The sequence below is a fragment of the Tachysurus vachellii genome, chromosome 12 (assembly GCF_030014155.1).
Source record: "Tachysurus vachellii isolate PV-2020 chromosome 12, HZAU_Pvac_v1, whole genome shotgun sequence".
Taxonomy (NCBI): domain Eukaryota; kingdom Metazoa; phylum Chordata; class Actinopteri; order Siluriformes; family Bagridae; genus Tachysurus; species Tachysurus vachellii.
In genome coordinates, this window is record NC_083471.1 from 6,723,433 (window position 1) to 6,738,432 (window position 15,000).

General features: G+C 42.4%; 1 protein-coding gene across 2 annotated transcripts in view; it reads left to right on the forward strand.

Moving 5' to 3' along the window:
- Positions 1–15,000, forward strand: part of nbas (NBAS subunit of NRZ tethering complex) — a 186,364-nt gene that overhangs the window by 99,908 nt on the left and 71,456 nt on the right. For both annotated transcript variants that reach the window (XM_060884210.1, XM_060884211.1), the window contains exons 40-42: positions 64–201; positions 9,494–9,726; positions 10,543–10,653. In XM_060884210.1, coding sequence (XP_060740193.1) covers positions 64–201; positions 9,494–9,726; positions 10,543–10,653 — 482 coding nt within the window. The remainder of the gene's footprint in view (positions 1–63; positions 202–9,493; positions 9,727–10,542; positions 10,654–15,000) is intronic.

Consider the following 15,000-nt stretch of genomic DNA (forward strand, 5'->3'; position numbering starts at 1 on the left):
ACAGGATAGTTGTGTATTTACTGCTGGTTATAATAATAACACTACATTATCTGTGTGTTTCAGGTGTTGGATGCTAACTCATGTTTTGAGACACAGCCTCCCTCAGCTCTGTCTCTCCAGCTGGCTGCGTATTATTACTCTCTCCAGATCTACTCTCACCTTGTGCCCTGCTTTAAGGATGAGTGCAGCCCGTTGTACAGGGTGAGCAACCACTGCATCGCACATCCAAACCATCACCAAACGTCACCAAACCTCTTTATACTCAGCCGAGGTGTGAAAAACAAGTGAGGCACAGCGTGTGTGTGTGTGTGTGTGAGAGAGAGAGAGAGAGAGAGACTGACACTTTTTCAAGCACTTGGTTTTAATCTATAGGTAAGAACATGGTTTTATTGTTCTGTCATTTTCACAGCACTTGTCTCAAATATCAGAAAAAAAACCCAAAGCTGGAAAGTGTCAAAAAAAAAAAAGAAAGAAAGAAAGAAAAAACAAACAAAAACAAATCACAAGGATTTTCTAGTTGCATTTCTAGTTTCTGTGCTTTTTATTAAAAGATTATTGTTTAAGAAGTTCAGTGTTGAAATAGGGGATGTGGTAGCCTAGTGGTTAAGGTGCTGGACTACCAATCGGAAGGTTGTGAGTTCGATTCCCATGTCCGCCAGGTTGCCACTGCTGGGCCCCTGAGCAAGACCCTTAACCCTCAATTGCTCAGTTGTATAAAATGAGATAAAAAAATGTAAGTCGCTCTGGATAAGGGGGTCTGCGAAATGCTGTAAATGTAAATAAAAGGTTTTTTTTTTAGACCACTAGTTTAATTAGCGGGAGGCACGGTGACTTAGTGGTTAGCACGTTCGCCTCACACCTCCAGGGTTGGGGGTTCGATTCCCACCTCCACCTTGTGTGTGTGGAGTTTGCATGTTCTCCCCGTGCCTCGGGGGTTTCCTCCGGGTACTCCGGTTTCCTCCCCCGGTCCAAAGACATGCATGGTAGGTTGATTGGCATCTCTGGAAAATTGTCCGTAGTGTGTGATTGTGTGAGTGAATGAGAGTGTGTGTGTGTGTGCCCTACAATGAGTTGGCACTCCGTCCAGGGTGTATCCTGCCTTGATGCCCGATGATGCCCGAGATAGGCACAGGCTCCCCGTGACCCGAGGTAGTTCGGATAAGCGGTAGAAGATGAGTGAGTGAGTGAGAGTTTTCACACTTTCGTCAAGCTGACAGTCTGTGCGTCCGTTCCAGGTCCATGCTAACGTGAATGTTTGTAGGATTTTATACTCCTTCCCCTAGTGGTGGTGGAGGGCAGCGCATCTGTTTTGTTTCTTACTTTATGCTGTGAAATGAATATTGTTGTTGGCTGCTTTACAAACATAAATAATGTCCTCTGACGTCCGACTAGTCACTATTATTTAAACGCTGTCGCTGACAGACCCCGAGGCCAGTGATTTTCATATCAACTCTTTTTTTTAATTAAACAATTGTTATTAAATCTATTCTGTTATATATAAACATATAATAATAATAATCTTATTACATAATTAGCATATCGTTTTTCGTTTTGTTTGTTTTTAAGCGAATTGTTTGGAACTAGGAAGTGGAAGTTTATGTGATGAACACAGACCAATGGAGGGAAAGAGGGACAGATGGATCTAGAGATGGGGGGATGGATGGAAAGAGGGATGGAGGGATTGAGGCATGGAGAGATGGATGGACAGAGTGATGTAGGGAAAGAGGGGTAAAGGGATGGATGGAAAGAGTGATGTTGGTAGAGAGGGATAAAGGGATAGAGGGAAAGGGGGCTAAATGGATGAAGGAATAGAGGGGTCAGAGGGATGGAGGAATAGAGTGATGCACGCACACACACACACACACACACACACACACACACACACATACACACACACACACACACACACAGTAATTATACTAAATATCTGTTCGACCAATCAGATTAGTGAAGCGTTTATGATTATGAAAAGTTTCTCATTTTCTTTGTGTGAGTGAGAGAGCGAGAGAAAGAGGGGGAGAGAGAGACAGCAAGAGAGAGAGACAGAGCGAGAGATTGAGCAAGAGAGATAGAATGAGAGTGAGAGATAGAGCGAGAGCGTGAGAGAGAGACAGGGCGAGAGAGTGAAAGAGAGACAGAGAGAGAGAGAGAGACAGTGAGAGAGAGAGAGACAGAGTGAGAGAGAGAGAGAGAGAGACAGACAGAGCGAGAGGCAGAGCGAGAGAGTGAGAGGCAGAGTGAGAGAGACAGACAGAGCGAGAGAGTGAGAGAGAGAGATAGAGTGAGAGAGAGAGACAGAGTGAGAAAGACAAAGCGAGAGAGACAGAGCGAGAGATAGAGTGAGAGAGAGAGACAGAGCGAGAGAGACAGAGCGAGAGAGAGTGAGAGCGTGAGAAACAGAGAAAGAGAGTGAGAGAGCATGAGAGACAAAGTGAGAGAGACAGAGCGAGAGAGCGTGAGAGACAAAGCGAGAGAGACAGAGAGAGAGAGTGTGTATATAAGAGAGATAAAGTGTGTGTGAGAGTGTAACTTGAACTGGAGACTCTTTCCTTAAATGCTTAAAGTTCTTCTCTCACATTCCGGCAGCTAGAAGTTACTTTTTTTTTTTTTTCCTCCAAGGAAAAAACGAAATGATTCATGATCCTAATAGAGTTCTGTCGTCCCGCCTGAGCCCATACTGAGACAGGCTCAGCTCCTGTCCTGTCCTCCTCCTTTCTTTTTAATCTATTTTCAGTACATTTGCTGAAAAATGTTAGCTTGTAATGCAACTAAACTCTAAAATGCTCACAGAGCAAAAAAAAAACAAAACCCCACCATCGCCGTTCCTTCTCATTCCTTTTACATCAAAGGATTGTGTTATGAAGGAACTTTCAGAAAGCTCCGTCAGCATCCTATATTGTATTACAATAAGCCCTTCGTGGCTTCTGCGGAAAAGAGATTCTCAGTCTCACTGGGACGCTAAGTGAAAAGAAAAATTAGAAAATAAAGATAAAGTCATAGAATAAAGGGCAGAAACAGACGTCTCAGGCCCGTATGAAAGGGTAATGTGTGTGACATTTTAAAAGGGACAGTTTATTTTATGTTCACTGTAGTTTTTTTTCTCCCCGACACGCCGCGGTCGGCGATGACTAACTTCCTGTTTTGCTTCTTTAGAGCGGATTGTAAGGGAATTGTTGCCGAGACGATTTCTGAGATGTTGCGAGTTTGTGCGAAACGCAACACCGTGAGTCACTCCCTCACTCTGAGGTGCTTTATTTTAATGACAGGAGCAGAACATCCCAGTGTTCTGAGAGAAAGAGGGAGAATGTGTGTGTGTCTTTCTCTCTCTCTCTCTCTCTCTCTCTCACAAACACACACAAACACACACTCTCTCACACGCAGACGCACAAACACACAGAAAGAGAGAGAGAGAGAGAGAGAATGTGTGTGTGTCTTTCTTTCTCTCTCTCTCTCTCTCTCTCTCACAGACACACACAAACACACACACTCTCACACGCAGATGCACAAGTACACACACAGAGAGAGAGAGAGAATGTGTGGGTCTTTCTCTCTCTCTCTCTCTCACTCTCTCTCTCACATATACACACAGACACACACAAACACACACTCTCTCACATGCAGACACACAAACACAGAGAGAGAGAATGTGTGTGTGTGTCTTTCTCTCTCACATGTACACATGCAAGCACACAATCACACACAAACTCTCTCTCTCTCTCTCTCTCTCTCTCTCTCTCTGTGTTTGTGTGTGATTGTGTGTTTGCATATGTATATGAGAGAGAGAGAGAGTGAATGTGTGTGTGTTGTGTCGTCTCTCTCTCTCTCCCTCTCTCTCTCTCTCTGTGTGTTTGTGTGTTTGCATATGTATATGTGAGAGAGAGTGAATGTGTGTGTATCTCTCTCTCTCACACACATATACACATGCAAGCACACAATCACAAAACTCTCTCTCTCTCTCTCTCTCTCTCTCTCTCTCTCTCTCTCTCTCTCTCTGAGTGTGTTTGTGTGTGATTGTGTGTTTGCATATGTATATGAGAGAGAGAGTGAATGTGTGTCTCTCTCTCTCTCTCTCTCTCTCTCTCTCTCTCTCTCTCTCTGTGTCTGTGTGTGATTGTGTGTGTTTGTGTGTGAGAGAGAGTGTGATTGTGTATGTGGGTGTATGTGTGTGTAACTGGCACTGGAGACTCCTTCCGTAAACGTTCAAAAAAACACAAACAGTTTCTCACAAACAGTTTAAGTTTCTCACACACACACCGCATCCCATGAAGGGGCCGTTACTATAGAAACGACTAGTTACAGTGTGTGAAGTGTTCTAGCTTGATCTGAAGTGAGTGGCTTGCAGATGAAGAACACACACACACACATCTATACTGTACTCACGGTGTGTTTGGTGTGAACGTGTGTGTGTGTGTGTGTGTGTGTGTGTGTGTTTGTGTGTGTTAATGGCCTCGTTATGTTGGTGTCGTGTTTAATAGATATCAGGTGGGTCTTAATGAGCGCAGCCCCGTCAGACCACGTGCACACTCACTCCATGATGAAATGATTTCTGGGTAATCACCTGTGTACAAGCAACGCTGCCATATTCTCTCTCTCTCTCTCTCTCTCTCTCTCTCTCTCTCTCTCTCTCTCTCTCTCTCTCTCTCTGTCTCTGTCTCTGGTGATTAACGAGGGAAGCGGCGACGAGCTCATTAACGAGACCCTCAGCTGTGTTGTGTGTCTCCTCTCACCAGAAGCCTTTCAGAACCTGTTCGTGTTAGCGCATGTTAGCGCAGGTGCTAACCTCCTATAGCATGAGTGACATCTGTTGTTGTTATTATTATTATTATTATTATTATTATTATTATTATTATTATTATTATTATAGTCCCTCCTCTTTCTGTTAAATCCTCTCGCTCTTTTTTGTATTCCATCATTCGCTCCATCCCTCTATAGCTCCATCCCTCTATCACTCCATCCCTCTATAGATCCATCCCTCTCTCACTCCATCCTTCTATCACTCCATCCCTCTATCACTCCATCCCTTTATAGATCCATCCCTCTCTCACTCCATCCTTCTATCACTCCGTTCCTCTATCACTCCCTCCCTCTATAGATCCATCCCTATATCACTCCATCCCTCTCTAGATCCATCCCTTTGTCGCTCCATCCCTCTATTGCTCTATCACCCTATCGCTCTATCCCTCCATCCCTGCATCCCTCTATTGCTCCATTCCTCTATCCCTCCATCCTCTATTACCTCTATTGCTCCATCCCTTCATCCTTTTATCTTTCTATCTCTCCATTTCTCTATCCCTCCATCCCTCTATCTCTTTATCCCTCTATACCTTTATTGCACCATCCCTCTATCCCTCTACCCCAACTCTTCTCAGAGTTACAGCTGGTGACCATGCGCACGCTGCCTCTTTTGCCCCATGTTACTTACTGTAGATAACGATTCAGTCCCTTAGTACATCTAGTTATGAGCACGACTGTTAATTCTAATTAGCGATGATGTCACCAGTAATTATGTAATCACACAAATATTAACGATCTGTTATTGTAGCGTTAAAGGTTTTATTACTCGTGTGAATAATATTATTTAACACCAAAACACACCGTGTTCAGACAGAATTAACACATTAATTAACACTGGTATCATTTATTCAGTTACTGCTCAGGGTAAGTGAATTGGTTTTAGCCTCCAGGACCAACATGGATCTCGGTCTTCGATATAAACGAACACTTTATTGAACTTAAGGCCGACGTTGCGCTCAGGAGATAAAACCTTTTCCAGTGCCGCCGTGTCCTCCGAGTTGTTCCTTCCTGTTCAGTTCAGTAAGTCTTATTCGGTTGATATCACGCACAGACGTTATTGACCTTCTCCAACACAAGCGTTAAGATCTTAATTAACTGATTATCTGACTAATGAACCTCTTCTGTCTGTTCCCTGATGTCATCTAAGATGGAACGGTGGCACTTTTGGACCAATCAGAGTCGTCCTTTATAAATAAGCCTCACTCTGGGTGACGACGAAGATGAAGACGGTTCTTTTCTTCGTCTCTGCGTTTCCCTCCAGTGCATGATGATGTTTTCCTCCCAGATGTTTTTTTCTTCCACGCATGTTTGTTTAATGCAGCGTGGAGCTTCACGAATCCAAACAGCCAACAAACTAAAGGGATCAGTTTTCTGATTCTGACTCAGGACCAAATACCCAGAGGTTCGATTAGACTGAGATTTCTGCCCAGTGATCAGATCGACATCAAGCATTTATATTTCTACATTAGATCACTTTAGATTTCCATTTAAATAAGATGCCACTAAGGACAAATTCAACTTAGCACAAACAAATGCAAAGATATTTTTCAAATACGGCCATCCAATAAGACCCCGCCCCGTAAAATTAAACCCCTCCCCCGACAGAGGTAAAAAGGTCTTAGACTGAAAGCCAGCACCATCCGTTTAAGATCAGACTTACAACAGGTTAGAAAATTGTTCAGGTGTCTGTGGGTGTGTGTCTGGGTGGGTGTGTGTGTCTGTGTGTGTGCGTAGGTGTGGGTGTGTCTTTGGGTGTGTCTGTGTGGGTGTGTGTGTGGGTGTGTGTTGGGGAGGAAGGTTTGTGTGTGTGTGTTTGTGAACATAGATTTATTCGTAAAAGGTTTCTAGTCTAGTTATAACACGTTAATAGTATATAGTAATAATGCAGTGGCAGGGTTTAGTTTGAGTGAATAGAAGTGAAATTGTAACGAACCCTGGCACTTACTCTTATTACCACTCATTTCAACACAGAATCTTTTTCAATTTAATGTTGTGTTGAATGAGATGATAAAACCTACTCGAGCGTCTGGAGTCTGGAAGCAGCTGAGACTCCTCCAGCACTATGAGTCAGCTGCAGTGTTTGTGTGTGTGTGTATGTATGTGTTTATATGAGTTTATATGTATATGAGTTTGTGTGAGTATGAGTGCGTGTGTGAGTACGAGTGTGTGAGAGAGTGTGTGCGTGTGAGTATGAGTGTGTGTGTGAGTATGAGTGTGTGTGAGTATGAGTGTGTGTGTGTATATGAGTGTGTGTGTGTATGAGTGTGTGTGTGTATGAGTGTGTGTGTGAGTATGAGTGTGTGTGAGCGTGTATGAGTGTGTGTGTGTGAGTATGAGTGTGTGTATATATGAGTGTGTGTGTATAAGTGTATGTGTGTGTATGAGTGTGTGTGAGTATGAGTGCGTGTGTGAGTATGAGTGTGTGTGAGTATGAGTGCGTGTGTGTATATGAGTGTGTGTGAGTATGAGTGCGTGTGTGTGTATATGAGTGTGTGTGAGTATGAGTGCGTGTGTGTGTATATGAGTGTGTGTGAGTATGAGTGGGTGTGTGTGTATATGAGTGTGTGAGTATGAGTGTGTGTATATGAGTGTGTGTGAGTATGAGTGTGTGTGTGTGTGTGTATATGAGTGTGTGAGTATGAGTGCGTGCGTGTGTGTGTATATGAGTGTGTGTGAGTATGAGTGTGTGTGTGTGTGTGTGTGTATATGAGTGTGTGTGAGTATGAGTGTGTGTGTGTGTGTGTGTGTATATGAGAGTGTGTGAGTATGAGTGCGTGTGTGTGTATATGAGTGTGTGTGAGTATGAGTGTGTGTGTGTGTATATGAGAGTGTGTGAGTATGAGTGCGTGTGTGTGTATATGAGAGTGTGTGAGTATGAGTGCGTGTGTGTGTATATGAGTGTGTGTGTATATGAGTGCGTGTGAGTATGAGTGCGTGTGAGTATGAGTGCGTGTGAGTATGAGTGCGTGTGAGTATGAGTGCGTGTGAGTATGAGTGCGTGTGAGTATGAGTGCGTGTGAGTATGAGTGCGTGTGAGTATGAGTGCGTGTGAGTATGAGTGCGTGTGAGTATGAGTGCGTGTGAGTATGAGTGCGTGTGAGTATGAGTGCGTGTGTGTATGAGTGCGTGTGTGTATGAGTGCGTGTGTGTATGAGTGCGTGTGAGTATGAGTGCGTGTGTGTATGAGTGCGTGTGTGTATGAGTGCGTGTGTGTATGAGTGCGTGTGAGTATGAGTGCGTGTGAGTATGAGTGCGTGTGAGTATGAGTGCGTGTGAGTATGAGAGTGTGTATGAGTGCGTGTGAGTATGAGTGCGTGTGTGTATGAGTGCGTGTGTGTATGAGTGCGTGTGAGTATGAGTGCGTGTGAGTATGAGTGCGTGTGAGTATGAGTGCGTGTGAGTATGAGTGCGTGTGTATATGAGTGCGTGTGTATATGAGTGCGTGTGTATATGAGTGCGTGTGTGTATGAGTGCGTGTGTGTATGAGTGCGTGTGTGTATGAGTGCGTGTGAGTATGAGTGCGTGTGAGTATGAGTGCGTGTGAGTATGAGTGCGTGTGAGTATGAGTGCGTGTGAGTATGAGTGCGTGTGAGTATGAGTGCGTGTGAGTATGAGTGTGTGTGTATATGAGTGCGTGTGAGTATGAGTGCGTGTGAGTATGAGTGCGTGTGAGTATGAGTGCGTGTGAGTATGAGTGCGTGTGAGTATGAGTGCGTGTGAGTATGAGTGCGTGTGAGTATGAGTGCGTGTGAGTATGAGTGCGTGTGAGTATGAGTGTGTGTGTATATGAGTGCGTGTGAGTATGAGTGTGTGTGTATATGAGTGTGTGTGAGTATGAGAGTGAAAACGTTATGTATGTAGAGATATTTTTGAACATGAACCAGCTAGAAATTGCACTGAAAACAACAAGCACAATAAGCAGATGGACTGAAACTACAGACATGTACTTTAGATAGACGCTGAGTGGAGACAGAATTCACACTCTGTGATGTCCAGGTCCAGGATAAAGCCTTAAGCGAGTGGTGTTCAGACCACACACTGTGCAGGAGGCAGCACATCCCTGTGAAATGAACCTCCTCGAGAAATAACACGACTGGCAGCACAACTGCGTCGCGGCTCCCAGTAAATAACATTCAACAAGTTCTTCCTGGAACCTGGAACGTAAACTAACCTCGAGATAAATCAGAGCAAATGATGTTTGATGGATGTTGTTGCCAGATATAATTCTCCTGGTTTGTGAAGGACGTCATTGTTTTTTTTTTTTATAAAATAGCTCGCCCGCTCCAGGCATGATGAATCTGATTACAGCTAGAGCTCGTGAATATTCAGAGGACTAAATAAATGCAGGATGAGGATGAGGATGATGATTGGACTTCTGCAAGACATTTTATCTCTTCATGTCATCAGTAGATCTTGTTCCTGGTTGGTAGTAATAATAACGTTCCTCAGTGGGTAGAGCTGATAGCTAGCGTTCCTGGTCTGTTTTTTTTTTTTTCTTCATGGCTATTTGGTGTTTGTGTATAAAACTCATCAGCGTCGTATCCTAGCAGATGAAGGAGAAAGGTGAGGGTTTGATGTATTAAGCGAAAGTTTTCATGCTTTATGCGACTTCTTCTCCTGGATCTGAAGTGTTCCTTAGGTTTATCTAAACCGATACTAAGCTCACATGTCATGTTCTCTTCCCCGTTTGTGTCCGCAGGCCGATCCGAAGGAGCTGATCCGCCTCGTGTCCGAGCATGTGACCGAGCATGAAGGATCGGATTGGGCTGACAAGGAACTGGAGGCTCTGATTGGTCAGCTGCAGCTCTACAGTGAGCGTCTGACGGATTTCACTCAGGCGCAGGTGCTGAGGCGTCTCGGCCGAGGAGTGGACGTGCAGCGCTTCAGTAACGACAGTCACTACAAAAAAGAGACCATCCTCGGGCTGGCTGAGTGCGTACGCGCACGTGTGTGAGAGTGTGTGTGAGAGTGTGTGTGAGAGTGTGTGTGAGAGTGTGTGTGAGAGTGTGTGTGAGAGTGTGTGTGAGAGTGTGTGTGTGAGAGTGTGTGTGTGAGAGTGTGTGTGAGAGAGTGTGTGTGAGAGAGTGTGTGTGAGAGAGTGTGTGTGAGAGAGTGTGTGTGAGAGAGTGTGTGTGAGAGAGTGTGTGTGAGAGAGTGTGTGTGAGAGAGTGTGTGTGAGAGAGTGTGTGTGAGAGTGTGTGTGAGAGTCAGTGTGAGAGTCAGTGTGAGTGTGTGAGTTAATGTGTGTGTGTGTGTGTGAGTTAATGTGTGTGTGTGTGTGTGAGTTAATGTGTGTGTGTGAGTTAATGTGTGTGTGTGAGTTAATGTGTGTGTGAGTTAGTGTGTGTGAGTTAGTGTGTGTGAGTTAATGTGTGACTGTGTGTGTGTGTGTTTTTTTTTCTCTCTGTCTGTGAGTGCGCACGTGTGTTTGCGTGTGTGTGTGATTCCATACTTCTGAGGACCGAATGATTTGGAATATTAAAAAGCGACTCATTTTTAACATGAATATTTTCACCAAGTTCAGTCGTCTCCAGCTCTGAAAGTTAAAGCCTAAGACATGAAGAAGCCGAAAACATTCTGATTAAGTTTCTTGAATCTTTAGTGTTACTTTTGAATTTTTAGGTGTTAATATTACTGTATTACTGTAATACTACATAGTGTCCCATCCAATACTGTGTGTGTGTGTGTGTGTGTGTGTGTGTGTGTGTGTGTGTGTGTGTGTGTGTGTGTGTGTGTGTGTGTGTGTAGGACTTTAGATGAGAATGTATACGGGATCTCTCGCTCCTTGGCTCAGCGCTACAGTATTCCACTATGGGAGGTTTATATGACACATCTCGAGTTCCTGTTCACAGACAGTGGGTAAGAACAGTTTTACACACACACACACACACACACACACACACACACACACACACACACACACACATTCAGAGTCATGGTCAGTTCACAAAGAGACAACTGATTCAACTAGGAGGAAGAGAGAGAAACTCTATACTATCATCTGTCTTGGTAACCAGGAAACCAATCAGTGAATCGAGTCGGAGTCACTGATTCGTTTATTTTTGATTCATGTAGTAAATCTCGAGACAAGCTTTTGCATTGAACGGTGCATCGTTTCACGTACAATGTTTTATGTTATCGTGAATACTAAGTGTAGTGAGGGAATTTAGTGAACAGGAAGTTATTCGGGATTCAACCTGAATGTGGTGTGAGTGGGCGGGGCTTAAATAAACTGTCCATTCTAGGTAAATTATGTTCACAAAGAAAAACGCTGCCATGGATAAAAGAGAAGCAAATGTGAAACCATTCTCTCACACACACACTCTCTCACACACACTTTCACACACACTCACACACACACATACGCGCACTTTCATGCACACACACACACACACACACACACTCACACACACATACGCGCACTTTCACACACACACACACACACACACACGTTTTCTCTAATCTTTCACATGGTAAATTTTTTTGCTGAGTTGACAGAGTAACATTTTTCTCTCTCTGTTTGTCTGTCTCTTTCTCTTGCTCTCTCTCTCTCTGTATCGCCATCTGTCTGTCTCTCTCTTTCTCTCTCTGTCTCTCTCTTTCTCTCTCTCTGCCTTTCTCTTTCTCCCTCTTTCTCCCTCTATCTGTCTGTATCTCCATCTGTCTGTCTCTCTCTCTCTCTTTCTCTCTCTCTCTGCCTGTCTCTTTCTCTCTCTCTGCCTGTCTCTTTCTCTCTCTCTGCCTGTCTCTTTCTCTCTCTCTGCCTGTCTCTTGCTCTCTCTCTGTTTGTCTCTTTCTCTCTCTCTCTCTGTCTCTTTCTCTCACTCACTCACTCACTCACTCACTCACTCACTCACTCACTCACTCACTCACTCACTCACTCACTCACACACACACACACACACACACACACACACACACACACACACACACACACTTGTTTTGCCATGTTTATGTGACTAATTTGCTTCTCTTTATTCTCTCTGTATAAACACTCTGCTTTGCACCGGCTCCTCTGTAGAGCAGATTAAGCGCGTGAAACCGATTTACCGCCTGTGATATTTTTTGCCTCCGCCTCCCTCCTTCTCTCCCTCCGAGGCTCGCTCCGTCGCTCATTAGCATGCAGGAGCGTTTGTTTGCTCTCTTTCTCTGCCTACAACATGAAATAAGAAACCGCTTTTCATAATCTCTCTTCAATTAATCTACACAATTTATATCTCTGGCCCTGAATTTCACCAGAGGGCCTGTTTCGCAAACTTTTGCAATTATTCACAAACTTTGTGTTGTTTTGTTTCATTTGTCAGCAAATAGCCTCGTTACGGTCGATGAAACGGCGACACGAACATTTGCCGCACTGCATTTATTCCCACCGATGAACATGATTATAATTAGATGTGCCGTTTATTCATAATCGTCTAATGAGAATTAAGCTTGCTTTCCACACTTTATTTATTCGCTCTGTTTGCACCGGGAGATTAAATACAGTCTCCTGTGTAAACAGAACTACTGGAATATTGCTCACGTGTGAGACTCATCATCACTGATGTGTTTGATGGATCCACGTTCATCTTAAATTGGTTGGAATCTCTTATGTAGTGAATCCAGCTCATTGTGTAAAAAAACCAAAAACATTGTTTGTTCTAACAACATTAAACATACACTCTCATTACATTTTCCCTGCTAAAAGACAGTAAGTGCTGTTCATCTTAACGAACATTTTCAACCTCGAATTCCTTATACAGTAGCTTGGATGTGATAAAACGATCATAGTTAGTGCGACAAAAGGATAGCAGCTAAAGAAAAAAGAAATAATATTGAGACGAGATAAAATGCTAAAAAGATTTAACAGGAAAGATAATCATCTATCTATCTATCTATCTATCTATCTATCTATCTATCTATCTATCTATCTATCTATCTATCTATCTATCTATCTATCTATCTATCTATCTATCTATCTATCTATCTATCTATCTATCTATCTATCTATCTATCTATCTATCTATCTATCTATCTATACAAATACAAAGTATACCAAGTATATAAAGCTAAATAGCAGCTAAAGAAAAAAAGAAAAAGATAATATTAAGACGAGATAAAATGCTAAAAAGATTTAACAGAAAAGATAATCATCTATCTGTCTGTCTGTCTGTCTATCTGTCTATCTATCTATAAATATATAAACACAAATACAAAGTATACCAAGTACATAAATATGCAATAAGATATAAAGTACAACAACAATAATAATAATAATAATAATAATAATAATAATAGTAGTAATAATAATCTGAATATATAAATAGAGAAGCTATCATGATATTGCACATTTATTGTAATTTTATATATATACTGTGTGTGTATATATATATATATATATATATATATATATACGTATATATATATATAAATATATATATATATATATATATATATATATATATATATATATATATATATATATATACGTATATATATATATATATATATATATATATATATATATATATATATGTATGTATATGTATGTGTGTGTGTATATATATATAGATATATATATAGACATATATATATATATATATATATAGAGAGAGAGAGAGAGAGAGAGAGAGAGAGAGAGAGAGAGAGAGAGAGAGAGAGAGAGAGAGAGAGAGAGAGAGAGAGAGAAATAAGAGCTTCATCATTCAGTCTTACTGAAGATCAGTAATAAGGCATTAAATCAGTCAGAGCTTCACCTGAAACCACAAGCTTTTCCTGAGTAGCTACCTGATTGGATAATACGCAGTAACATCGAACGTGGTCCTGAACATAACATTCACAAATTCGTAAATGACTCGGAGGTCTCGCTTAGAGGTCTGATAGTTATTGTACAGATTTGATTTCTATTTCCTGTAACCTATAGTTCATGTCAAAGATGCTCAAACGCTGACTAATGGAAACTCGAGAGAAATCTCTCGTCTCGGGATGAACTATTGACCTTAAGGTACGAGACACTTCAAAGCAATTTTGTTACCCTCGGTCTAGTCCATGTAGGAAGCCATGTTGGTCTTTAATTAATCCCCAGTTTGATGATTTTTCAGTCCTCCCTGGTGTCCGTCTCTGTCCGTATCCGTAGAGTCAGCGGTTTTTCCGTTCCGTTCCTGATGATCTGTCTTCAGATAAGCAGTTTACACAAACGCATGCGATTGACCATAGTTGATTCTGCTGAAGTATTTTACGGTGATGTCTCTGCGAGCTCCAGCAGCTGACGGCTTCATCGCTGGTGTAACGCAAGAAGGAAAAGTTCTGTTTGCTTGTGTGTGTGTATTTGATGGTATACACAGACCCACAAAAACAGTGTTTCCTGTTTTAATCATGCAACCTCCACTTGAAAGGGGGTGGGGGGGGGGGGGTTATCCAGTCTAAATGGAGGTGTTGCTGATCCTTTTTAAAGTCTGTATTAATAGGCTCATTGCCCTTAGTAACGTTGTTCACTCACTCACTCACTTTCTCTCTCACTCTTTCTTTTATTCTCTTTTGCTGCCTTTTTTCCTCTCCCCTCTAGACCTCTTTGTTCTGTCACTCCCTACTGCTACACCTTTTAATACTCCTCTATGATGTAGCTGTATCTTAGCCACTCTCTCTCTCTCTCTCTCTCTCTCTCTCTCTCTCTCTCTCTCTCTTGCCCGAAGGCGGTGTGCCTGCAGCGAGTGAAGTGCCATCCATTAAACATGAACAGAAACCTACAGAGGTTACAGTTCAGAGCTTTTTAGGCTCTAAATGTTCCCAAAAAGCCTTTATTGTCAGTTGAGGCATTGAACACACGACTCAACACAACTTACACTAGAGAAGGTGCCGTTTCCTAGAGGATAATGGGCATCTTTTTTGTTCTACACACCGCAGACATAATGTTTGTCTCTTTCTCTATAGCTCCCCCCTTCCATCTATTTTTTCTCCATTTACACACACACACACACACACACACACACACACACACACATTTACCACGGAAGTGTGCTTGGCAGCCCGTGCAGGTTGATATTGTAATTTATTGATAGCGCGACCCTATAAAACATTTCCACGCATCAGAATTGGAAAGCTGCTCTCGAAACCTGTTCATCTTTCCCAAAAGTCTTTCAATTATTAAAAAAAAAAAAAAGACAGACTCAATATAGATTCTCCCAGAAACGTACAAATAAAATATGGAAATCAATCCCCAGCCAAAAT